This window comes from Candoia aspera, chromosome 1 (genome assembly GCF_035149785.1).
Source record: "Candoia aspera isolate rCanAsp1 chromosome 1, rCanAsp1.hap2, whole genome shotgun sequence".
Taxonomy (NCBI): Eukaryota; Metazoa; Chordata; class Lepidosauria; order Squamata; family Boidae; genus Candoia; species Candoia aspera.
In genome coordinates, this window is record NC_086153.1 from 274,027,104 (window position 1) to 274,054,708 (window position 27,605).

The 27,605-nt window shown below is 37.0% G+C and overlaps 1 protein-coding gene across 13 annotated transcripts in view; it reads left to right on the forward strand.

The window, feature by feature from the left end:
- The window catches only part of GPHN (gephyrin), a 276,493-nt gene that overhangs the window by 125,393 nt on the left and 123,495 nt on the right, over positions 1-27,605 (forward strand). For 4 of the 13 annotated variants that reach the window (XM_063289771.1, XM_063289767.1, XM_063289773.1 and 1 more), the window contains exon 5: positions 7,037-7,075. The exons of 7 other annotated variants lie outside the window; for them this stretch is intronic. In XM_063289771.1, coding sequence (XP_063145841.1) covers positions 7,037-7,075 — 39 coding nt within the window. Of the gene's footprint in view, positions 1-7,036; positions 7,076-8,739; positions 8,789-27,605 lie in introns of all 13 variants that reach the window. 2 more of the 13 variants (XM_063289776.1, XM_063289775.1) reach the window with 1 other exon arrangement.

Genomic DNA, 27,605 nt, shown 5'->3' on the forward strand with positions numbered 1-27,605 from the left:
ATGACAAACTAACTGTGGCTCAGATCATGAGCTTCTTATTGCAAAATTTAGGCTTAAATTGAAGAACTTAGGGAAAACCACTAGACCATTCAGGTATGACCTAAATCATAACCCTCATGAATATACAGTGGAGGTGATGAATAAATTTAAGGGATTAGATCTGGTAGACAGAGTGCCTAAAGAACTATGGATGGAGGTTCGTAACATTGTACAGGAGGCAGCAACTAAAACCATCCCAAAGAAAAAGAAATGCAAGAAAACAAAGTGGTTGTCTGATGAGGCTGCGGAAAGAAAGGGAAAAGCAAGGGAGAAAGGGAAAGATATAACCAACTGAATGCAGATTTCCAGAGAATAGCAAGGAGAGATAAGAAGGCCTTCTTAGATGAACAATGCAAAGAAATCAAGGAAAACAATAGAATGGGAAAGACTAGAGATCTCTTCAAGAAAATTGGAGATATCAAGGGAGGGTTTTGTGCAAAGATGGGCATGATAATGGACAAAAAAAGCAGGGACCTAACAGAAGCAGAAGAGATTAAGAAGAGGTGGCAAGAATACACAGAACTATACAAGAAAGATCTTAATGTCCCTGATAACCACAATGGTGTGGTCACTGACCTTGAACTGGACATCCTAGAGAGAGAAGTCAAGTTAACTAACAACAAAGCTAGCAGAGATGACAGTATTCCAGCTGAGCTATTTAAAATCCTAAAAGATGATGCTGTTAAAGTACTGTACTCAATATGCCAACAAATTTGAAAAACTCAACAGTGGCCACAGGATTGGAAGAGGTCAGTTTACATTCCAATTCCAAAGAAGGGCAATGCCAAAGAATGTTTAAACTACTATACAATTGCACTCATTTCACATGCTAGCAAGGTTATGCTCAAAATCCTACAAGCTGGGCTTCAGCAGTATGTGAACCGAGAACTACCAGAAGTACAAGCTGGGTTTCGCAGAGGCAGAGGAACTAGAGATCAAATTGCCAACATTCACTGGATCATGGAGAAAGCAAGAGAGTTCCAGAAAAACATCTGCTTCTGCTTCATTGACTGCGCTAAAGCCTTTGATTGTGTGGATCACAACAAACTGTGGCAAATTCTTAAAGAGATGGGAGTACCAGACCACCTTACCTGTCTCCTAAGAAACCTGTACGCGGGTCAAGAAGCAACAGTCAGAACTGGGCATGGAACAACCGATTGGTTCAAAATTGGGAAAGGAGTATGACAAGGCTGTATATTGTCACCCTGCTTATTTAACTTATATACAGAGTACATCATGAGAAATGCCAGGCTGGATGAATCACAAGCCAGATTTAAGATTGCCAGGAGAAATATCAATACCTCAGATATGCAGATTCCTCAGATATGCAGACGATACCACCCTAATGGCAGAAAGTGAAGAGGAACTAAAGAGCCTCTTGATGAAGGTGAAAGAGGAGAGTGCAAAAGCTGGCTTGAAACTCAACATTAAAAAAACTAAGATCATGGCATCCGGTCCCATCACTTCCTGGCAAATAGAAGGGGAAAAAATGGAAGCATTGACAGATTTTATTTTCTTGGGCTCCAAGATCACTGCAGACGGTGACTGCAGCCATGAAATTAAAAGGCGCCTGCTCCTTGGGATAAACGCTATGGCAAACCTAGACAGCATATTAAAAAAGCAGAATCATCACCTTGCCGACAAAGGTCCGTATAATCAAAGCTATGGTTTTCCCAGTAGTGATGTATGGCTGTGAGAGTTGGACCATAAGGAAGGCTGAGTGCCGAAGAATTGATGCTTTCGAACTGTGGTGCTGGAGAAGAGTCTTGAGAGTCCCTTGGACTGCAAGGAGGTCAAATCAGTCAATCCTACAGGAAATCAACCCTGACTGTTCATTGGAAGGACAGATACTGAAGCTGAAGCTCAAATACTTTGGCCACCTAATGTGAAGAGAGGAGCCACTGGAAAATACCCTGATGCTGGGAAAGACTGAAGGCAAAAGGAGAAGGGATGGCAGAGGATAAGATGGTTAGATAGAATCACTGATGCAATGAACATGAATTTAAGTAAACTCTGGGAGACAGTGGAGGTCAGGAAGGCCTAGCATGCTATGGTCCGTGGGGTCACAAAGAGTCGGACACGACTTAATGACTGAACAACAGCAGCAATTCTACACAGGGCTGCCCCTGAAGCTGCAGCTGATCCAGAATACAGTGGCATGAGCAGTGTTGGGCATGCCTTGTTGTGCCAGTGTGACTCCACCACTCTGTAAGCTGCACTAATTACTATTTGGCTTCTGGGTACAATTCATGGTCACCTATAAACCCCTCCATGGCATAGGGCCTGGTTATTTGATATGTGAGACCTTAACATTAAAAAAACTGGATTATCAGGAAGAATTTTTTTTCTTCCCAGTTTAGTTTTATGTATACAATCACAATCTGTGGGAACTTTCAGATTTCTTTTTCTCTTCTTAAGGTGACAACAGAAATTATTTATTGATTATCAGTAATTTAGGGCATGATTTCCATTATTTTATTGACTGACTAGAACTCCTTTGCATTGCAGAAAATTGCAAGGAACTCTTCTACAGCAGTATTTCCCAACCTCTAGGTATTAAATATGGGCATGCTGGCTGGGGATAAGGGAGCCTGTAGTCCAACATACCTTGAAGGCATCAGGTTATGGATGACTGTTTTAGAATATGCTTTCTGGTTATGTGGGATGTTAGTCAATCTGGTTGAGTTTTCTTGTTGCCTGAAAGGAATTGTTAGTGCATTCTTAAATATGGCCTACACTCTTATGTGCCTTTGCAGGAGGGCGGGAAAGGAAACTGCTGGGAATATGGGAGAGGCAGGTGAACTAGTGGGATATGCCAAGCTGGGATATTGTTGGCAGATGGGAGAAGGGGTTGGAAAGATTGGGGTCTGACAGGCCATTGGGATATGCCACACTGGAATATCTGTATTCCACTTCAAAGATTCTGGGTAGGCTGGACCAGTGAGATATGCCACTCTCTCAGCTGCTGAGGGGAGGGGAGGGGAAGGGCAATGCGCATCAGCTTTGCCATCCCATTGAACTCTGTTTCATTTGAAGCCCCAAAGAATCCACCAGAAATCCAGACAGCTCCTTCAGTTCTGACCTTTAGAAAAGCCATAAAACTTAAGTATTCAGAAGAGCATTTATTTAAAAACTCTCATTGGTACACCTCTTATCACTATTATCTCTGGTTATAATAATTTATGAAAAGTTTTGAATATGTTAAGGATTATTATTTCTGTATTCTGTTTTTAAGTTATGAACATTTTTTTTTATTGTGTACCGCTATGATTCCATATGGAGTGTGGTGGTATATAAATAAAGTAAATAAACAAAAATTAAATAAATAAATACAATGACAGTAAGAATTTTGTTTCTGCTGAACCATGGCTGACCCAAAAATGTTCAGCAGAACTTCTAGAATCCAGTGATTTGTTCCAGATTCTAAACAAAATAGTTTTTTTCTGTATCATACACAGCTCTAAAACCCATATTTTTCTTCTGAACAAGGAAACCCCATATTAATTCGTTCATCACAACTGTGTACCACCAGACTTTCCAATCATGATGATGTCTTTCTTCAAGGAGAAGGGTGTTATCCAGATAATGTTATTTCTAATGTTTGCTTTAATCCTTGATACTTCCTTTTTGTCAAGAAGGCACACATTTTCACTGAGATGTCTAATACAGCTCTAATCTCTCTCCCCCCCCCCCCAATTTCTCATTTTCAGTTTAAATAAGTGTTACGTCTGCAACAGCAGGCTAGTCACAACACAGCTAACATTTACATTTACTGATATTAGGAGCAGCTACGATATCAATCCCTAGAGGTATATTTTCTGTGCGGAAGTGAGTTGTCTGACCATTGAAGGAACAGGTTCTTTCTGTGAAGTGCTTCAATATTTCTCTGATATTCCATAAGGAAGCTGACTATTTTTACTACATCCCTGAAGTATCTAATGTTTCTGCTCCATCACTTTTACAAGTCAGCTATTTTAGCCTCAAATGAACAAACTTGATCTTTTTTGTCATCTCTGTGCAATTCCATAGAGGCACATTCAGAACTTGTTATATGTGGAAGAGATTTTGCAAAAGGCTGTTACCCATGGTGAAAGGGACATGGTTCTCACCTTTGTATTCAGTTTCATTATGACTATCACTGCAGTAGCTTCAGGAGGAACTTCTGCTTTTATTTATTTTCCTCTGAGACACTGAATTATTCCTTCATTTCCCTCTTTTCTTTTTTCTTGTTCCTTTCTGCTTTTTGCCAAGAATATTCCTGGAAATGTCTGTGGAATCGCCCTCAAGATATTTGTTTATTTAATTTCAGGAGATTTTACTTCATTTCAGTTAATAGTAGGTAGACCAACGGATAGCTTCACTTGCTTCAGTGGACATCTATGGTGCAGCAAGCAGTTTCTCAAAAACAATTGGGAAACAAATCACCATCATTGACTGACTTAGCCATTGCCACCTCTGCATTGGAGTGGAACTAATAATAGATGTGTGTTCTCATTATCAGCCTTTTACCAGCACATACTAAAGATGCTCATCCCAGGTACAAGTGGCATTGTGAGAGCAGGCCCTTGTGGAGGCAGATGCTGTGGGCAGTGTTTTCAACCCTCATGAGTAACTCTGCCTTATGTCTTTACTGTCCATGTTGTTACTGACTGCTGAATTTGCTTTCCAGATGAGATCACCAAACGATTCCAGTTTCTGCTAACCTGGCTAGTACACCATTTTTCATGAATACAGACATGCCTTTGACATTAACGTGGCTATTACTATTTTGATATCATTTACCTCAGTGCCACTGTAGGTTTTGGAGCATGTTAGGCAATTCCCTAGATATCAATCAAGTATTATGAATTAGTTAATGGGATATGGATGTCCTAAATTAAGCAGACAAATTCTTTGCATCTAAAAATTGATTGATGAATTACGCACCATCAAGTTGGAGTTGACTCTTAGAGACCACATAGATAGATTTTCTCCATGATGATCTCTCCCTAACCTTCAGGTCTCCCAACAGCACACTCATCGCTACTGTAACTTAGTCCATCAACTTTGTTGCTGGTCATCCTCTTCTTTCTCCTTTTACCTTTCCCAATATTAGAGCCTTCTCCAGAGAGCTGGTCTTTGCATAATGTGTCCAAAGTAGGATAATTTGAGCCTAGTCATTTGTGCCTTGAGTGAGAATTCTGAGTTGATTTGTTCAATGATCCATTTGTTTGTTTTCTTGACTGTCCATGCTGTTCTGGAATCCTCTGGTTGTTGTAGAATATATGTGGAACAGTCTTGGCATTTATTTGGATTTAAATATTTTATTTTCAATAATGTATATGATTGAAGTATATGATTAAAAATTTTAAGTGTTCTTTAGACACATTTTGGTTACTTACTTACTTACTTACTTATTGTGACCCTCACTCCAAGAAGGCATGGCAAATGTGTGGCAACAAAAGCAAACCACTTTTGTTATTGCAGTTTTAATTTACTAGGGATGTGGTATCATGCTGTAAAGCATGAAAGTGATCTCAAATTACATAGCTGCACTACTCCTTGTGGGAAGGAAATTCTATATGATTGTGGCCATCTCCTGCCATATAGCACACCACAGGCTTTTTTCTTTTCAGATTTTAATATGTAATATAATACATTTCTTAGTAATCTGCTGTCTCACATGTCTGTTTACCCAAGATACACACTTTAATTCTTTGTTTAATAGAACACAGTGCATATAACTTTATTAACTAAATTTCCTTAATGTGCTTTTTTTAAAATGAACTATATGATATCATTATACAAAAGTGATAATGCCACATTGTACATTTTTACATTGTTTTATACTTCAGTCCAAGTAATATGTATACTTAAACAAGAATATCCTTTTTATATAAAAATCTCTATATAAAATGAACTACGTCTTTGGTGGCATCTTGTTATATTATAAAACTTATACCCTGAAAAAAGAGATCATTTATACTATTAGTTATTAGTTTTACACACACACACACACACACACACACACAGATACAGTATATATGTTCTTCACCCAGGCCTTTGGTGAGGGAGACCCCTCACTTCATCACTCTTACCATCTTTTATCTTTATCTTTAATGTTTTATTGGTTTTATTGTAATTTCTTTTTTGATTGTTGTGAACTGCCCAGAGTCTTTGAAAGTCAGGCAACATACAAGTTTAATAAATTATTATTATTATTATTATTATTATTATTTGCAAAATACTATACACAAGCATAATATATTTTTCTTCTTTAATCAATTTGGCACTCTTCTGAAAAGACACACCAAATTAATTTATCATTTAAAGTGTAACCTCACTGAGACCTCACTGAAAAAGGTTAACTGATTCATCATCAGTCATATTGCCTTTCTAAATTAAAATGAGGAAGAATATCATACTTAGGTGATATTAAATTTAAATGTCCTGAATCCATTTCTTAGGTTCACGCTTAATTTGTTAATATCTTCTATCTTCTTTAATGAAAAAAAGTTGCCTGTTATGCATATTGTCTAGCTACAGCAAGCAAGTCTCATTTGCTACTGCAAAACACTAAAAATATTTTTATAACGCAAAAATGTGAATTTGAATTTAATCAAATGTACTGATTCGCTTACAAAATATTTCTACTATTTGGTGCAGTCTACAGAATGTTCATTTGTAAGGGTTTGTTTCTTTTGTATTTGTGGCATATTGCATTGAAAGATATTGCCCTCATTCTATGTGTAGGTTCTATGGGGGCAAACTCTTCCAAGAAAATTAATTACAGGTAAGTGGTGTTGTTTTGTGAATAGAGGTGGAATATTACAATACTAAATGCTCTGTGTTTTTCAAACCTTTCTCAAATCTCAGAAAATGTTTGCATCTGGGAATGAGCAAAGGTTCTGACCGGTTCTTATTATGCTGTAAGCGCATCATCATCCCTAAAGTGATCTGCTTTTCCTTGAATCTGGGAGTCAGAAATCCCTTTTTCTCTTCTGTTTTTCTGCTGCAGAAATTCCCAACATTCCCATTTTGTGGGCTCCAGAGAGGGGTAAGCAATATCTTCAATCCCAGCCAATGATTTCTAATCCAGTTCATTGCTAGTATTTTTGTTTGTTTTATTTTGGCATCATTTATTAAAAACAATTTTAGATGCGTACTCATTTTTAAAATTTCCTTGTGGAGTCTCATGTTCTTAATTTTGTTTATTGGAGGGTCCCCAGATCTCCATCAGGCATTAGGGCTCAGCCTCATCTCCATTTGTGTGCTGTATTCTTGTAAATTTTCATGTAACTATGTTGCCCTATTGTTATTTATTAGAACAAGAGCATCCAGATTCTGGGGTTCTTTTACTTACAGTAGTCTTAGTTACCAAAATAATAGTGTCATCAACTGCCCCAACATCTGTTCAAGAGCTTTTTTTTCTTCCTTGGCAGCTGCTTTTTCTAATCATACATGGGCATGGCCCTGTCAAATCTTTGCTTTAAAAAGTGATATGGCTGTCATTGCTTTCTTTCTGCTTTGCCTACTTGCTGGCTACCTGGCATTGCAATGCACTGTTTGCTGCTTGATTGCCTGGAAATGGTCCTCTTTACTTTTGATTGTAGCATTTACTTAACATACTGCCCATGACCTCTGGCTGCCATTTGTATGTGACTATTGATGGATACTCCCAGTTACCTCCTGTTGAACCTTTTCCTTCTTTTCACTGTTTCCAATGCTACTATGCATCTGCTGACTTCATCAAATTGCTGTCCTGAAGATTTGTGCATCTGCTAATTGATCCTGCTCTGTCAGTTTGCTGTGTCTGCCTTTCTTTCCTGCCTTGTCTGTTTGACCACTAGCTTATGTTGATCTCATGCTACCCTTAGAATTTGATTGCACATTAGTACTGCCATTTTTATGCAATCCTAACCATCTGCTGATTGTTTGCTCTTTCTTGTTTATGTACTGCTTACTCTTCCATCAAAAAATTAAAAATGTGAAGAAGAGAAAAATGTTTTGACTGGCTCCAGTATGCCCTTATTCAGTACCATATACTTGGATTTTTAAAATGTTTCTTTCCTGTATTTTTTATCGGAATATTGGGTCTCACCCCTTAAAAGTTCTCCTATACTGCTTAGATTTTTCTTTACTAAGTTACATGATAGGACTAAGTTACGTCATGATATATGTAAGGATTTGCAGCAAGATTTGATGTTTAGAAACAGTACAAAGTGGGGATGCTTTCCACTGGGCTATATAATATAATTATTTGACTTGTTAAAAAGGAATCTTTCTTGACTACGTTTGCTTTAGTATTTACATAAGGTGTCTTCATGTCCAGTTTATCCTAACCAGTTGTATTCTTGGCCTAACATGAGTGAGAGAGATTATCAAATCCTATTATTGTTCTAATTAGCAAACAGTATAAATAGTCTACAAAAAGACAAAAATAAGCTGTAGAAAAATAGCCCAGAAATGCTAAGGCACTTTTAGAGAAAAGCTAGAAATGGCTGCCAATGGAATAGCTGATGTAATCCAGCATATATCATCTATTTTTTCTTAGAGATATTATTTCATTTGATGTACTTCTTTTCAACAGAGTTGTAGAGGAAACTTTTTTCTGAATACTCTGAGCTTTATATTTTATTTAAGAAAAAATCTAGAAGGCGTTAGCTATTCAAAAGACAGTAACATATTCTTTAAAATATCTTCTGGCAACTTTCCATGCAGTATTCCAAGAAGATGCAAGGACCTTCTGAAAAAGAACCCCAACTTCAAAGTAGGTCTTTCTCCTTAGTCTCAATGTTAAGATTTCACACAATTGAAATTGCCTGGGAATTTTTTTCTTAATCTTCTCTAAAAAATACAGTATAATCTCTGACTTGACGTATATTTCCACTCTCACATTGTCATTCAAATAATACAAAATCTTGTTTCCTGAACCATGTATTGATGGCTTCATACTGAATAAAGTGGTATTTAAATTGCTTGTAGCTATGACTTCAATATGACAAGATAATTATTGTACACCTGGTTAAATTATAAGAAATTTGAAAGGCAATTGTAAATTGTTGCATAGTCGTCCCCAATTCCTACCCTCAGCTCCTTAACTCTCTGTGCAATTATAATTTTTGCTTTTTTCTGATACTAATAATTTGGAATGGACACAAATTCTGTATGGTAGAACTGAGAAACGCTCTTGAAGAATTCTAACCCTATTCCAGTTTCCTAGAAATCTTCTGTTTGCTGCAGCATTTTTTCTAAATTAAGTCACAAATATCAAAATCCTTGCTTTTAACTTGAAGCTTTCCTGACTAGTTTCATTATGTTAGAAATCAGCCAGTCTGACTCCTAGAATTTTTTATATTCTATAACTTGAAAATGTATATATATTCTAAAGTGGCAGGAAAATTTTTAACAAATGTTCCTAGTTACTGGAATGATCTTCCATCTGAGACATTAAGCGATAGACACATTCATGAATTTTGATGTATCATTTCTTGCACTTTTTTTTCTGTTTGCAGCTTCCTTCACAGCTTGAAGAGCTTTTTTTGATCTTGTTATTCTTGATATTCAACGTATTTTTCTATTAGAAAAATACTTCATTTTGCCCTTTGACTTGTGTATGACATTTCAACTGTGTTTTAAATCTGTTGCTCGAATGCATAAATCTATATTATACATCTGAAATCTTTTAGCATCACTTTCAAGGAAGTTTCTCTATTATAAGATTTTAATTTGTGGGGGGGAGGTTGGCAGTGCTCTAATTAATTTCTTCCAAGTAAGACTAAAACAAGAATATTGAGTTACTTGAAACATTTTGTTCTCTTACAATTAAAGCAGAATTTTAGTTCTTATTTCTTATATGCATCCTCATCCCCCCTCCCCCCAGTTTAAGAACTGCAAAATTAAGGATTCAGTGTCTTAATTTCTTCTGAAGTCTTACACCATTTTAGCTGAGACTTTTAAACAGATCTCTTTGAAAGACAAATTAAAAATGGCCCAGTGGAAGATCCCCTTATCTTTGGCTTTGTTACTCAGTTTTGCCTGCATCACAAGGAGCTCTTTGTCCATTTATAAGGACCAGATATTCTAAACTTCTGAGAATCACACAAGGCCACATTTGCAAGGATTTTTAATTACATCTAGAAAAATTAATTTGTATGTTTGAAACTGAGTTTGATATGTAGAATTGGTGTATTACTGGATTATTACATTATATTTATTTGACTTAATTCAGAATTTGCAACCTTAATACTTCATAATACTTTATGGTTTGATGTGTTAATTCTTTAACAAACATGCTTGAAGTTCTTGTGCTTAACCATTTGGTATCTGTATTGCATTAAGTTAACTTGGTCTAATGATAATTATATTACCAGCACTGTTTTGCTTCTAGAGCCTTTCAATTTTAGTTGCTCTCATTTCTTGCATTTTCCTGGACCACAGATGACCAGATACAAAGCTTTAATATTTTTATCCAGCCTTTGCATTATCATCCTGCCATTTAAAGGATGGGAAGTCATCGTCGTTGTTGTTGGTGATCACTCGTAGCTTCATAAGACTGTCTTCCAGGATTAAGGTCTTAACAGTGGATCCATAAGTGGCTGTAAAGGCCAATTCTGGATCCACACAACCTCCCACAATGAGGTGAGGGCATAAATTTCCAGGTGGAAGACGGTCACGGTGAGGATTTGCTTGACATGCCTTCCTCTTAGCTCTCTTCTCCCTTTTGCCCTGTACTCATGCTTCTTCAAAGTCCATAGCGCCTTTAATAAGGGCTGATCTCCAATTTAAATGCTCATGAGTTAGGACTTCCCAGTTCTCAGTGCTGATACTAAACTTTTTTAAAATTAGCTTTGAGAACATCTTTGAGTCTCTTTTGCTGTCCACCAATATTCTGTTTTCCATTCTTAACTTGGGAGTAAAGTAGCTGCTTTGGAAGACAATGATCAGGCATCCAAACAACATGGCCGGTCCAGCAAAGTTGATGTTGGATGGTCATTGTCTCAATGCAGGTGGTCTTCATGTCTTCCAATACACTAACATTAGTCCGCCTATCTTCCCAAGTAATTTGCAGAATTTTACTGAAGCAGCATTGATGGAATCTTTCAAGAAGTTGGAGGTGGCGTTTGTAGAAAGTCCAAGTTTCGCAGGCGTACGATAGTGTTGTTAGTACAATGGCTTTGTAAACAAGCATTTTGGTCTCCCTGCGAATGTCCCAATTCTCAAACACTCTATGCTTCATTCGGGAGAAAGCTACACTCGCAGAGCTTAGACGATGCTGAATTTCAGTGTCGATACTGGCTTTTATAGATAGATGGTCGACATTTTCCAGTGGCACACCTTCAAGCTGAATTGATGGTGCTGTGGAGGGATTGGTTCAAACTTGCTGGTAAAGCACTTTATTTTTTTTAATGTTAAGCGAGAGGCCGAGCTTATTGTATGCTTCTGCAAAGACGTTTAGGATAGTTTGAAGACCATCTTCTGAGTGTGTGCAGACTACATTATCATCAGCATATTGGAGTTCTATAACAGAGTTTGTAGTTACCTTATTTTTTGCCTTCAGCCTACTAAGATTAAAAAGCTTTCCATCTGTTCGATATATAATTTCTACACCGGTAGGACGTTTCCCTTCAACAAGGTGTAGAATCATAGCGATGAAGATAGCAAATAAGGTTGGAGCAATAACACATCCCTGTTTAATGCTGGATCCCACTTTAAATGGATCTCTTTGAGAGCCATCATTATTCAGGATTGTTGCCATCATATCATCATGGAGTAGCTGCAAGATTTTCACAAATTTATCAGGACATCCGATTTTCGAAAGGATGGTCCAGAGAGTGGTACGATTTATAGTATCAAAAGCCTTAGGCAGATCAATAAACACCATGCACAGAGGGTAGTTTTGCTCCTTGCACTTCTCTTGGAGCTGTCACACAGTGAAAATCATATCCATTCTTCCCCCTGGAAGGGCGGAAGCCATTTTGAGTTTCAGGGAGGATGTCTTTGGATATAGATAGGAGACGATTTGCAAGAATCCTTGCGAGGATTTTACCTGCCATAGCTAGAAGGGAAATGCCTCGATAGTTTCTGCAGTCGGTCCTATCACCCTTTTTAAAAAGAGTGATAATTATGGCATCCTTAGAATCTGCTGGAATCTCCTCCCTCATCCAGATTTTATCAATGAGCTTGTGAAGTTGTTGTGTAAGTTCAAGCCCGCCTTCTTTAAAAACCTCAGCATGAATCCCATCAGGTCCACTAGCTCTGGTATTTTTCATTTGATTAGTGGCTTTTCTAACTTCCTCCAAACTAGGGTGTACTGCAAGCTTGTCTCTTAATTGTTTTTGCAGGATTTTCAAGAAGACTTCATCAGCCACAGTAGAGTGACGCTTTAGGAGATTGTAGTAATGGTCTTTCCAGCACAGTGCAATAGACTCTTTGTTGTTTAGAGGTTTGGCATCATCTGTTGAATGCAAGGGATTTGTACCATAATTTGTTGGTCCATAGATGACCTTTGTGGCATTAAAAAAAACCCCATGCATCATGAACATCTGCAAATTGTTGGATTTCTTGGGCTTTTTTTATCCACCATGCGTTCTTAAGTTCTCCAGTTCTTCTTTGGACTTCTGCCTTTGCACTGGCATAGATTTTTTTTCTTAACAGCACAGTTAATATCTTTTTGCCTTATCTGGAGGACTTTTCTTTCCTTGTCAATAATGTATTCAATTTCACTATCATTCTCGTCAAACCAGTCCTGATGTCTCTTGGTTTGATATCCTATAGTTTGTTCACAAGCTGAAATAATAGAGGTCTTCAATTTAATCCAGTATTCCTCAACATTTTCAGGAAGTTCCGAAGGCAGGTGTTCCTTAAGGGCTGATTGAAAGCAAGCTTGTTTAGTAGAATCTTGAAGGGCTGATATGTTCATTTTACGCCTTGATTTTCTTCCTTGGAGCCTACGATGAGGGACAATCTTTTTGGCCATCATAGATTGAATTAACCAATGGTCTGTCCAACAGTCATCGGTGCTCGTCATGGCTCTGGTGAGAAGTACATCATGGCGATCTCTAGCGCGGACAATTACGTAATCTAGAAGATGCCAGTGCTTCAACTGTGGGTGCTTCCATGATGTTCTAAATTTATTTTTCTAGCAAGAAAGTGTGTTAGTAATGACAAGGTTATGCTCTGCACATTTGGTCAAAAGTAAGATTCCATTCGTATTGCTATTGTCAACTCCTTCTTTCCCAATAATCCCCATCCACAAATCAAAGTCACGCCCAGCTCTTGCATTGAAATCACCCAGATGGATAATTTTATCCTCCTTTCGTATCTCTGATAAGATGGTGTCCAGCTGGGTATAGAATTTTTCCTTGAGATCTTCATCTGCATCTAGTGTTGGTGCATAAGCACTTAGAATAGTTGCCTGTTGGTTTTTGGTGAGTTTTATTTGAGGAGTTGATAAACATTCATTAATGCCAATGGGAACTTCTGACAAGAGCTTCATGAGATCATTTTTAATAGCAAAGGCTACACCATATATTTGTCATCCTTGTTCAGGCAGTCCTTTCCAAAAGAAGGTATAGCCTCCTTTTTCTTCCTTCAGCTATCCCTCTCCTCTTCTGGTTTCTTGAAGTGCTGCTATATCTATATTAAAATGTCTCAGCTCTCTTGCAGTAATGGCAGTCCTGCATTCAGGGCGTTCACTATCTGTATTGTCCTGCAGTGTCTGTGTCCTAACAGTCAGGAATCACGCTGAGACGAGGAGTAGGTCTCTAGTGTTTATTACTGCTACATTAGACAGAAAATCCTAACAAACTGAAGAAGCGTGGGAAAACCCAGACAGATAAACCCCAAAAGTCAAGGCGAGTCTGATCTGTGTCTCTTTGAATGGCTGCTTAATTCCTCAGTACTACGCATGCGTTTTCCCCCCTGGATAGAGGCCCCCTCCTGCTTGCCATCAGTACTTATGACAGTCTGTATATTCCACATTCCAAACTTCATATGTCTTTTTCGACTGCTATATGGTGACCCCATTGGACTCAGTAATCCATTCAGGAAGAAAAATGAGGCAGACTATGTTTAGAGCATCTTTTTCTAGCCCCTTCCCCATATGGGGTGAGCAGAGTGGATCCTAAATAGGACTGCTCAGTTGTGGATACAGCTGCCGAACTCCTCCTCCTGCCTCAGACCTTCAGTCGGGACAACTGAATCCATAATCCACTGCCTATGTGCTGGTCCATGACTAGAGGCTTCCGGATTTCACAGTCCTGCCCCCATTGCCATTTGCCAATTGCCATGGGGCTTTTAATTAGTTTGGGTTGGGTTTAGTGTAGTTGGAAGACGCCTATGTGTTTGTTTTATGTGTGGTTGGAAGACTCCTGTGCGTGAATTTGTTTTATGTGTGGAGATTGGTGCACAATGATCAGCACACAATCTTCACAGAAAAAGGGGCTAATCCAATGGCATGGATACCATGACGATTGGTGACCTTTTATCTGCTGCAGCCTTCATCTGCCTTCACAGCTGTTGTAACAATAAACCATGCTATCTTCCACCTGTTCTGCCATTGAGGACTTTCTTGGATCATTCTTTGTCTGGTTCCTCCCCCTGGACCTTACCGCCATGGGTGACCCTACCAGGAGTACATGAATCCCAATGGCTTCACTCACAGGGTTCATTGAGAACACTCAAGCCCACTCACCACAACAAGCTGACTATCCAGCGAGTGGGGAAAATGACGATCCAACGAGTGGGGAAAGAATATTGTTTCAAGGTGAATTTGAAAGTTAAAGTGTCAGCAACTGAGATTATTTTAAAAATCCAATTTAGAGTGGGGGATATAATTTCAGTGACTGCTCACTGCATCAATACTGTACATGTAACTCATATAATATTCTTTCCTGAGCCCTATTGCATTGGTGGGCTGTTGGCCAGCTGCCTTGTTTTGGGTGGTGAATTCCCTTTTAGGTAGGGAAATGCCAATAGATCTCCCACCTGGCAGCTGTGATTTTTATGCATAACATTTTACTTGTAAAATCTCTCAGAGTCTTGATTTGACATGGGTGAGTTTACAATGGAGGCTGGAATGATGTCTGACCATGCTAATGGGGATGCCTTTTGGCCTTTGGATTCCAGTGCTGTAGGTAGGATTCTCATTAGTATATCCCTTGCCACTCATGGACTAGACCTATACCCTTTCTGGCTGTTCTGGAGGACAGAAGGGGGCATGGTCCACTGGATTCCCAAAATAATCCATGCATCATTGTGGGAGGGAGTATTTCCTGTAGTCTTGAAAGAGGCTGTGCTATACCCTGCTTAAGAAGCTCTCCTGGATCCATCTGTATGAGACAAGTATTACCTTGTCTCCAACTTTCCCTTTTTAGGAAAGGTTATTGGGAGTGTGGTGGGGAGGCAGCTTCTGAGTGCCCTACAAGAAATTGGTTATTGAATGCTTTTTAGTCAAGATTTAGACCTAGTGGGGGAATAGACCCTTCTGGTCCTTTTAGACCTCTCAGCTGACTTTGATACCATCTATCGTATCTTTTTGGACCATCTGCAGGGTTAGGGCACTATGTTCCAGTGGTTTTGACCCTTCTTCAATGGATGGTTCCATTTGGTGGTCGTAGGTGACAAAAGTTCAGCCCAGTGGCCTCTTAAGTGCAAACTTCAACAAAGGTTTTGACCCCCTCTATTTTTAAACATTTATTTGAAGCTGGAAGAGGTCATCTATTGGTTCAGAGGGTGGTATCTTCAGTATGTTGATAATACCCAACTGTATATTACCACTCTAGGCCATTCCAGTTATGCAGTTAAAGACTTGTCCTGGTACCTAGAGACTGTTGGGGTCTGAATGAGAAGAATCAGGTTAAGTTGAACCCAAGGAAGATGGAGCTACTATTTATTTAGTGAGATTCTCAATCAGTTTGCTGTTTTCTTTCAAAGGGCTGCCTTTGAGAGAGCAGACATTTTTTGATTAATCCAATGAAATTTGTTTCATGGCAAAAAAATTAATTTCAGCCAGTATTTAAAAAGGTTTACCTTTATTATATTGACTACAGCAAGACCTTGGATTCTATAATTGATGCCAAAATGTGAAATATGTATATCAAGGTTAAAGAAGATTGTGAAGGACAATGTTATTTCTGTGGTAACAAATATCAGAATAGTTAAAGCAGTATTTTTTCCATTGGTAATATATAGTTTGAAAAGTAGACATTGAAAAAAAAGTGAAAAGAAGGAAACTGACATCTTCAAATTATGGATTTGGAGACAGTTACTAAGTGTATCATGGACTTCAAGAAGAACCATTCTAAAATATTTTTTGCATATTCTTATTACTGGAGTCTTTGGCTAGTAAATTTAGGTTGGAATTTGACATTATATCAGACTCAAACTGGCCTGCATTTCTTTCTAATGAATAGGGGATTTTTTTCTTTTCTTTTTCTAATTTTATTTATTTGTTTGTTTATTTATTTTCTATCCCGCCTTTATTATTTTTATAAATAACTCAAGGCAGTGAACATACCTAATACTCCTTCCTTCTCCGTTTTCCCCCACAACAACCCTGTGAGGTGAGTTGGGTTGAGAGAGAGTGACTGGCCCAAGGTCACCCAGCTGGCTTTCATGCCTAAAGCAGGACTAGAACTCACAGTGTCCTGGTTTCTAATATTACAAAAGGTTTAATGCTGTGATATTCCCTGGCAGGTGAGGTGAAGCAGATATAGCAGATCAGTAAAACATAATCATAATATATGTGGTGCTTTAATAGGTGCTATGGAGTGCTATGGGAAAAAAGAGGAAGACTTTTTTCAGGAAATCTGAAATCCAGATCTAAATAAGAACATTCTATGATGGCAGAAGAATATGTTTTTACGCCAACATTTTCTGCATTTGGAAAAAAGATTTGTTGGTTTTAAAGCCTAGATACTCATAAGCATTTTTTAACATTTTTGCTCATTCTCAAAAGCCATTTGCTCATCCATTTGTAGGCTGGTGTCTGAATGAAATGCAGAACTATTGAATTAATTGTAGTTTATTGTTGCACCTGAATTGGCAAAGTATGGTTATTAACTTCAAAATAGGACAGGTTCTTCAACCAAGGTTGCTTTAAGGTCCGTATGAAAGGTTTATATGATCTGAAGAGAAGCCAGAGTATTAAGATCCTTGCATCTTTGCAAGAAAAGGGTTGAGTCATGATGATTCAGATCTATTTATTGAATGTGTTGATCAGGGTAGTTATACCAAATGCTATCACAAAAAGAACTAGCTTTCCTTTTCCTATGGTAATGTTCAGAGTGGGGTTTTCAAGATGCTAAATGATCAATCCCATTGTCTTTTAAATGCCTTTTCTGGTTATTTAGAATATTATTTTAGTTAGCCAGTATTTATTCATTGATTTTTGTATGGAGTTCAGTTGTATGGAGCAAACATCAAAAAACTGATACTGATTTGTCTGTCTTCTTCATGTGCCTATTTTTAGGCAGCATCTTTTATGGTTTCTCTTTTTATTATATGAGACCAATGAATAAGGCTCATATAATAATGAGGCTGCAGGCCTGTTCACTCTCAACTGAAAATGCCCCCTTGAATTCAATAGCTATGAATCTTTCTGTGATTTCATTGCTACTACTATTGCATTAAAATAAGCTGAATACTTATCTCACAGTATTACTATTTAGATAAATTATTTTCAGTGGAGGTACAAGTATAATCATAGGACTGAATCACAGTTTCATACACACAAAGACATGCACAGGAAAAAAATCATCTACTGTATAGATCAAGATTATTGTTATTCAATTTATTATCAATCTTTAGAAATATAATTTATTAGGAATAACTAGGTATCATTTTGTTACCTAATATATTCAATAGTCATTTTTATATATAATAATATTTACAATAAAGATTTCAATATCAGGTGAAATCTATTTATTAAATGACTGTATGTAATTCTCCCTTCACAGCATTGTAACTAGATTCTGTATAATGTTAGCACATTGGCAGCTGATTAAAGAAAAGCTGCATGTGTGTACTTTAAATTTCATGTTTTGTACCTGTATTTTAACCTTTATTTTGGCTGTTTTCAGACCCTAAGAACCACATAATTGGAGAAGATGGTTACTTGCATATACTAATTATTGTACATAAGTCCTTGTTCAGTAAACCTGTGTGGGTCAAGTTACCACTGTGCTTAGATTCCTGCTATTCATTTGTTGAATTCTTGCAAGATTTGTAATTAAGTTATAGTTTGATTTTATCTAAAATCTGCCTGTTGGCCTTCTTTTTTTTTTTTGCCACAGACTATGTGTGGTTGGTAATATAATTGCACTAGGATTTCCATAGAGAATTGTGTTGATTTTCTAGTGTATACCTTGCTTCTTTCAGGTTTTACTGTCCTCGGTTTTACCATCTCTCTTCATGTTGAAGTGGCAGCAGTAGGAATTTTAATTGTGCCTTAGGCCCCAAATACATTTACAGGCACACACAAATAGCAAGTTTGCCAGTTTTTTATAAATGGAGTGAAAATTGGATAAATGCATCTCATGAAAACTAAGATAGTCAATTATTTATGATTTTCTAAAGAAATATATAGTCAACAAATTGACTAAACACTTGTATTGGATATATTGTATATATTGTATTGTATATATTGAATAACCTGTCATGTAAATGATCAACTATTCAATTTCATTCTTTTATATAAAATAACCAAATGATTAAGAATACATTAATAAATTTAGTTTCCTAAAAATCAAAAAAGAAATCATTTGATTTTTCTTTAGCAAATCAAGACATTTGGTGGAAGCATTTCCTGTTTAAATATCACAATTTATCGAAAAAGAATCTTTGTTAATCTATAGCAGAAAGAGAATTTTATCCCACCTTTATTATTTTTATAAATACCTCAAGGGGACAAACATACCTAATACTCCTTCCTCCTCCTATTTTCCCCACAACAGCAACCCTGTGAGGTGAGTTGGGCTGAGAGAGAGTGACTGTTTTGTTTTGTTTTCTATTTTTTTTTAGTTTAAAGATTGTTTTGTTAACTGTGTATGATTAAAATATAAAATAAATTAATAATTGCAAAAAAGGTATTAGTATTGTAGGATAAACAGTAAACTCAGGATGTTATAAGGTAATACTTAATAGATACTTAGATAATAGTTATAGATCTATGGATTCATAGATTTATAAGTGCTAAATGCTATAGATGCTAGATCTATAAACTAATTATGATGCCCTCTCTGACAGCAGAATATTGCATTCTGCATTATTTCAATTTTCAGTTATGTTCTTTTTTATAGTAATTTTATTGAAGATTATAATTACAGCAGCAAAATCTAATACAAACTAAAAAAGAAGAATAAAAAGAAAGTAGGAAAATAGAAAAAGAAAAAAGAAAGAAAAGTGAGAATATAGTAAAGGAAAAGAAAAGAAATATATAAAGAAGTGACTTCCCACCTTCATCGCAACAAGTATAAACAATTTTAGTAACCTATCACCTCCTTCAAACTACAACAAAAGATCTCTTCTTGCCATATCCCATCTCTTACCTATAAACAAATCCACAAAACATGTCATTTCAGTCCTGGTGTCAGCAACAGTCCATTAAGGGTTACCAGAAATAACAATGTATCCATTTTAACCTTTATCAAATACGCCAACTTTATATTCCTTGCTTTTACTTGTAACAATCTTAATTTTGTCCCTTATCACGAAATTCTTTTTCCATATCATTCTTGTAGCCTGTCATTTTTAATTCCTCATTCAGATCAGTTTCAATGTTGTACAGTAAAACTTGTTCCTCTTCCATAACATCTTTTAAACACTGTCTATCTACAGAGGCAGACACTCTTAAAACTGGGTCCATTGTGCAAAAATATCCTTCCATATGTCCAATGTTAAAATATTTTGCTCCTTTCTGTATTAGTAAGTCAAATTCAAGTGTTCTTCTCCTTTAATTGTAATCTTTAGTTCCTTCTGGTTCCCTCTAGTGTCCAACCTGCAAAGTCTGATCCTATCATGTTTTTTTTTAAAGAGAATTCAAAAGAAAGGCATTTTCTCAAGGATTCTTATAATTAATTCCAAAACCTTATTTCAAATCCATCTGGACCCTTAGTCTAACTTTCCAAAATCAAAGTTCTAATCACCGTTTTGCTGTTTATCCCTTTCCTTCCCAAAATTTTAAGTCTTTAAACTTTTATTTAAAACTTCACTAAGGATTGAAGGAAACTCAGTGCTGTAAAACTTGTCGACCCAAAGTTTTCTAATAGCTGAAAAGCAGTTAACAAGCAATATCCAAAAGTGATTAGAAAAGGAAGTATGCAAACTAGTGTCCTTTCAAAGGTGCCAACTGCGGTTTGAGCAAGATGGCTATTCCCTCATCTCCCAGAGCTCTAAACCCACCAGAAACCACTATCTTGCAGTCTCCTTGTGAGGAGTAGCTGTCTGGAGCACTTCTGGGTGATCTTAAGTCCTCTCCTTGTCTGGAGAGGTTTTGAAGAGCTGGTCTACTTGCCAGCTCTTCATTCTGCCATGGTTGTCAGTTCTGCTTTTCACGGAGCTGTCTTCAGTCTGCCATTTTTTCCTCCAGAAGTCGAGAATCTTCAGTGATGAAGTTCTGAAGAATATTTCCATTCTGATTTTATTACAAGAATCTCACATTGAGTTTACAAAGACATTTTTTAAAAATCGAAATTTAAAATCTGATAGGAAAGATTACAGCTTTTCAATGAAAGAACTTTATTTTTATACAGTGTGTGGCATATTGATCACCAGAAGGTAGTAAGTGACTGGTTTCATCCTTATTTGGGATCTTTCTATGGGATTCAAATCCTCTACCAGGAATTGAATTCATGGACCATTGCACTTTAGATGACTGAATACAGTGCATTAAGTTAGGAGCTATCCAGGTCCTGGTGCTTGGTGGTGTTGCAGGAAGGGATATTTAGAATGCTGTATAACAAGGATCTCAAATTCAAATGAATATGGTGGCCACATTACATGCACATGCAAAAATGCAACATATATTAATTATTAATATTTATTACTTATTAATTAAAATAAATTGATGATTGAATTAAAATAATTTATTAGTTATAATTAATAATAATTTAAAAATTAAATTAAAGTGACCTCATTGATGGTTAATAAAAGCAAAAATAAATTGCCTATTATAAAACAGTAAAATATTGTATCGTCATGGCTGCAACCCCTGACCTGTCTGTTGTAGCACTCCCCAGCTGCTATTTTGTTCTGTGTACCTCCCTGGTGCCAACTAGCATGCACAAACTCGCAACATTATCTGACATTAGCAGCAGTCATGCCCATGCACAAGACTCAGTCTCAGTTTCCCAACCAAGCTCTGACAGGGAGGAGGGACAAGGTAAAAAGTCAAGACAGCAGCAGAGAGCAAAGATCTACCGAGCTTCCTTGGCAGGATTTACACCTTAATTTTGATTGGTACTGGTGAGCCATTGTGGGCTGCATGCAGGCTGCACAGAAAAAACCTTAGCAGACCCATGCAGCCCACAGGCTGGTGTTTGAGACTTCTGATATATACTGTCCATCTTCCCTTAAGCTCTCAGAGCATAAAGATATAAATGTTACATTATCATGTGCTCATGTATGAGATTTTACATGACTTCCACCATCCTTGGGGAAGGTTTTGGAAGCCATCAATGACATAATGTAACATCCATACCTTTATGTTTTAAGAGAGCTTAAGGAAGGTGGACTGTATGTATCATTTAAAAAAAAAAAAAAAAGATAAACTCATTGAAAGATGCCAGTGCAAGAATCTGGCCTTCAGTAAATTTTGTCAGTCCGGTAGGTCTTTATGTTATATTGGGAAACCAAATCCTCTCACAATACTAGTTTCTGCTAATTTCATTCCATAAGTAGCTTGCCAAGTATCATGTCCTATTTGTATTTGTTGGCTATAGGTGACATGTCTCCAAGTCCACTAGTACACTGAATAATAACTGAAATTGAAATAGTCCTTGTAAGAATAAGAATGTATTTTGAGTGTCATCAGCATACTGATACACTAGTATGCTTTTATATAATCCAGCACAACATAACATTTTTACAAAAGAGGTGTTATCATGTACAGGTAGTCCTCACTTAACGACTGCAGTTGGGACCAGCAAGTGTCACTAAGCAGCATGGTTGTAAAGTGAAACATCACATGACTGTGCCTGACTTATGACATCAGTTCATCGATTCTGGCTGCAGTTGTTAAGCAAATCACAGTGGGTTGTTAAGCATGATGTCACGTGACCACAACTTCCTGCCAGCTTCCCCATTGACTGCTTGTCGGAACCTGGCTGTGAAGGTCACAAATGGAGATCACATGACTGTGGGATTTTGTGACCATCATAAATACGTGCCAGTTGCCAAGAGCCTGAATTGCAATCATGTGACCACGGGGACACTGCAACGACTGCAATTTTGAGGACTCACCATAAGTCTTTCAGCACCCTCATAACTTTGAACAGTTGTTGAATGAGTGGTCAGTAAGCAGGTACTACCTATATTCTCAAGTAATGTAGTTGGCAGTATTTGATACAGCTGAACAGTGCTTTGGATTCAAAGGCAAAAATATTTTTTGGAGTGCAGAAGTAGCACATATCTGCATATCTAAGGCAGTTTGGGTAAAGATACATTTGGTTTAATGACTTATAACAGGTGCTACATTCCTTCCCTTGCAAATTCAAACTTTTTCTCTCTGAAGCTAAACTGCTGCATGGTCCTAATACTTGGTGAGCATTTATCTGTTCCCTTTTCATATTCATGTTCAATTAAGAACAGCTGAAGAAGAGTTTCAGGTTCCATTTTTGTATCAGTAGTTCATTATAATTAATTGGTATTCTAAAAAAAAAAACACCTTATTATCCAGTAGTCCAAGGGATAGATCCATTTTTTCAGACCACTGAACTGAAAAAATCTCCATTAATTCTGAGACAATTTTTAAAAATGGAATTAAGCGATATGAGGAATCCTTCAAACCAAAAGCATCCCGTTTCCACAGTGGCTGACGAAGTATCTTTGAACAGAGCACAAACAGGGCCTAATCTTACTCATGTTCCATGGTTTTCAGAGACATATATTAGGCTTAATTTTGTTTCCATCTATAGTGTACTACTTTTACATTAATATCTCTTGCTGTTCATCAGGCTCTTTGTTTTCAATAAAGTATTTAAAAAGAAAATTGGCATACTCTAAGACAAAGCACAAGCTTCTAACAAAGGCCTGCACAGCTTGTAGAGGGGAAAGGGACACACTAATAAATTAAAAATCATCACAACCACAAAGGAATACCTGGCGCACCAATCAGCTGTTTGGCATCTAGTTAGCCTTCTGGTAAATGGTTATTTTGTGATTAGCTACTGTATGCCCACTATGTCAGCCATTTGGTAAATAGGCAAATATCCCATGGCAGCCACATATTGAGTGTGTCACAATAAGTTTTTCAAATTGTAAATATGTCATTGGCGCAAAAAGGGTCCTCTCAGAACTCATAACAAGCAAAAACAGTGAGTTCCTTTCTCTGAACTGTAGATTTTACGATCATGTGAAAAAATAAGTACACCCCATTGAATTTAACTTTTTCATCATATTTCAACATACATATATTTGATCTTCACTTCAGCGATACTGATAAAGGGGATATAATGTCATGCACCATTTACATTGTGTAATCTATTGTGTAATGTATTTAAATGCAAATTTCACATGTGGAAAAAATATACCCCTACATTTATCACTATCTCATATACCTAAAATTAGAATCAGGTGCACCAGATCAATGAATCAGGTACACCAGCAAATGATTAGAATGATTAGAGGAACCTGTCTTATTTAAACCCCAGACATTTAGTTTGATTTGCTCTTTGTTGTTGAAGTGGGTGGTATCACCATGCCTAGATCGAAAGGGCATTCAGACACCTTCAGAAAGAAAATTTTAGATGTCTATGAATCTGGGAAGGGATTTAGAAAGATCACCAAACAATTGGATATCAATAAGGCCACTGACTGGATAGACGAGGCAAAGATAAGAGTTATTTGGCCACGGTACCAGAAGACATGTTTGGCAAAAAAACAAAGACAGCATTTCGCCAGAAAAATCGGGTACCAACTGCAAAGCGTGGTGGTGGAAATGTTATGGTTTAGGGCTGCTTTTCTGCATCAGGGCCTGGGCAGCTCACCATCACAGAATCCACTATAACTTCCTCATTGTACCAGAGGATACTTGAGGATAATGAGACCTTTTATCAGAAGATTAAAGCTCAACCAAAAGTGGATCTTGCAACAGGACAATGACCCTAAACATTCCAGTAAATCCACCAAGGAATGGCTGGGGAAAAAAAAAAGAAATGGGAAGTTCTGTAATGGCCAAGTCAAAGCCTGGATCTAAATCCCATTGAGATACTGTGGGGTGACTTGAAACAGGCTGTGCATGCAAGAAACCCCTCAAACATTGCACAGCTGAAAAAATTCTGCATGGAGGAGTGAGAAAAAATTCCTCCCATTCAATTTCAGAGATTGGTAGTTATAAGAAATGCCTACTTGTGGCGTTTCTGCCAAAAGGGGCAATACTAGGTAGTAGAGCCAAGCATGTACTTACTTTTTCCACAGAAGGAAATGGCATATTTGTTAAATTTTTCTGTTGAATAAATGGTCGCAAAATCAAATTTTCAGTGTTGTTGTTCAGTTACATCACCTTTATCTTTATATACTGTTAAATGAAAGTAAAATATTGATATATCCACATTTGTTAAAAAAAGGAAAAACAAACCTTACATGGTTGTACTTATTTTTGCACATGACTGTATAGTATATATTTTAACTATTATCACATTGAAAGTACAATTAAGATTCAACTAGTTATGATGCTGGAGATCTATAAATGGGATTTTCTTTATTTGAATAAAAATAAAAATTACAAAATACGCAGGTTCAGCTTATTATTACTCACTTCAATCCTACAATCTGTCAAAAGCACACAGATCCCATAGTCCTGGACAACAGCAGGAAAAATAATTGGAAACACTTACAAATTGGAAACACTTCAACCAAGCACTGAGGCAATCGAAGTATTATTGGACTTCACGGAGACCCTCTAAAAGTTAAAGCTCTCAATAAAGATTTATTTAAAGTATAGAATTGTCCCCACACTCACTTGTCTCCACAGTGTCTGCCTGGCTGATCCAATCTGGTAGGGTTAGCAGGCTCCAGGTTCTTTCAATTAAACAATGCTATCTATCAGGACCTCGGAAGTGCACCTTCTCTAATAGCAGCTCTTGCCCTCTGGAATGAGATTCCCCCCGGGATTCTAATGGCCCCACCATACTGGCGTTTCGAAGGGCTCTTTACCCAGGCCTTTGGCAATGGTGATTGAAGCCCCTTTTTCTTCTTTTTCTTTATTCCCATCTGGGTTTGTCATCTCTGCCATCTTTGTTCTTTCTTGTTTTGTGGTGTTTCCTTGTTTTTAAATGTTTTTAATAATTTGTAAACTGCCCAGAGACACTGGGAGTTGGGTGGCATATAAAGTTAATAAAATTATTATGGTTAGTGACACAGTCAGCCAGATGTTTAGACTGGATTTGGCATTTTTGTCCACCTATCGAGTCATTATATTATTATTATTATTATTATTATTATTATTCACACCTGACTTACCTAAATCCTACTTAACTAGGCTGGCCAGGCACTAGCTAGAAAATGGAACCCAGCATATTTAGACCTAGAACAACTCAAATAACTGGTGTGCCACAGGACCCCTTGTATTATCCCTAAAAACCTTTGTTTCATTGATTTGTTCCAATGGCATTTCTTTTGTTTGTCTTCTGGCTCTTGACCACTTGCTTCCTTCTTATCTATTTCTGAAGGCATATTTTGACAAGTGTCTGGGTTTCGTCCTCTCTGTGTACATGTCCAGCTTAGTGTTAAGTTATGGCCACAGTTGTCAGTTTCAGCCTAGTGTCACACTACGCCTTTGCTATTTTCTGTACAGAAATTTTATATATTATATACATATACATATATATATATATAAATGTGTGTGGTGTGTGTGTGTGTGTGTGTGTGTACTATTTGGGATTTATAAATTTCCCTCAAAAGTAAACAGCAACTTCAAAGTGGGAGGATTTAATTTGGGAAAGTGGGGCATAGGGAGAGATTTATCCTAATGCTGGACTCCCATGGCTTCTTTAATTTGAAAAAAAGCTGTAGTGGAGTGAATCTAGTTTGATCATTCATTTGTGGCAAATAATCTCATCTGAATTTTGTTGTTTTATTGTAGTCTCTGTTACTCTAAGACTCCATTTTTTGCATTAATTTCTTCTGTTCTTCATTATATAACTGGTATCTCTGATGAAAATATAGTCATATTTTAGTAAGTTAAAAAAGTTCAATCATTCCCCTTAAAGTGGTTCATGTATTTGTCAATAATTAGACCAAGCAATGTTGGTCCGGTTCTTAGAATTCTGAAGTGGTATTCTTATATCTGCAGAAATGGAATAATGAGGAAGCTTGCAGAAAAAAAGTCAGCTTCTTGAACCCAGAGAAATTGTTTCTGTTGTATGTTATAAAATAGAATCTAAATAATATGGTTCTCTTGCACCATCCTAATTGCTAGGATCCTGTCTCCACCTAGTGATTGCAGAAGTAGTAAAAGAAGAAAGGAGTGAGGAATATTGCCACATAGGAAGAAAAGGGGTTATGATTGGAATCAGAATTGCCCAATTTAAAGAATTGCCCTATCACCTTATTACATTCTCATTAAAACCTCCCTGCTGTTTAGGGACATAAATGATATGAATTTTAGGATATGGGACTGTGGTGTATAGGAGAATAGCTAAAAATGGGCCATGAGGCCCATATGCTAAGTTTCAGTTGTTATGTCATCAACAAAAGTTTTCAATTAGCTATTTGTCCTTGATTCATAATACTAATTTTTATGGTTTGTGGTAGCTGGTATATTTTTCCAGTTACCTGAATTTCAGACTTCCTTTCCTTTATAAGTGCTCTAGAAACCCTGGCAGAAACAGAGGAAGAATCAAGCTGTAGGTTAGACTGTCTGGTCCTACACAGACCATTTCACTGCATAAAATTAGATTTTTTTTTTCTTTGTCCATGAGGCAACATTTGTAATGATCAATAGATGGTCATGAAAGCCAGGACAAAGGAACCTGAATCTAGCAGTAAAGCTAGGGTGGTTCAAAAATAGATCTGCTACATGGGAAGGAATTTCCTGGCTATGTTTTAAGACCAGACAATTTGATTGATCAGATCACTTAAGACTCCCTTACTTCCTCCTGCCCAACCTGATGCAATTGTCTAATTTTATTTCTCCTCTCCTCAGCTCATAATGGAGGAGCCAACCATGTATTTTGTATTGAGTTGTGCATTTGATTGAAGGTCAGGGATTCAGTTTTAAAATCATAATTGTATACTTTGTTTAAATATATTTATATTACATTCAAGTTTCATTTTAGATTAGGGTTTTTTTTAATTAGAGCATAATATAATTGAAAGTTGGCTATCATTTTAATCTCAAAGATTGCCTCAGCATGCAAATGCCTTCC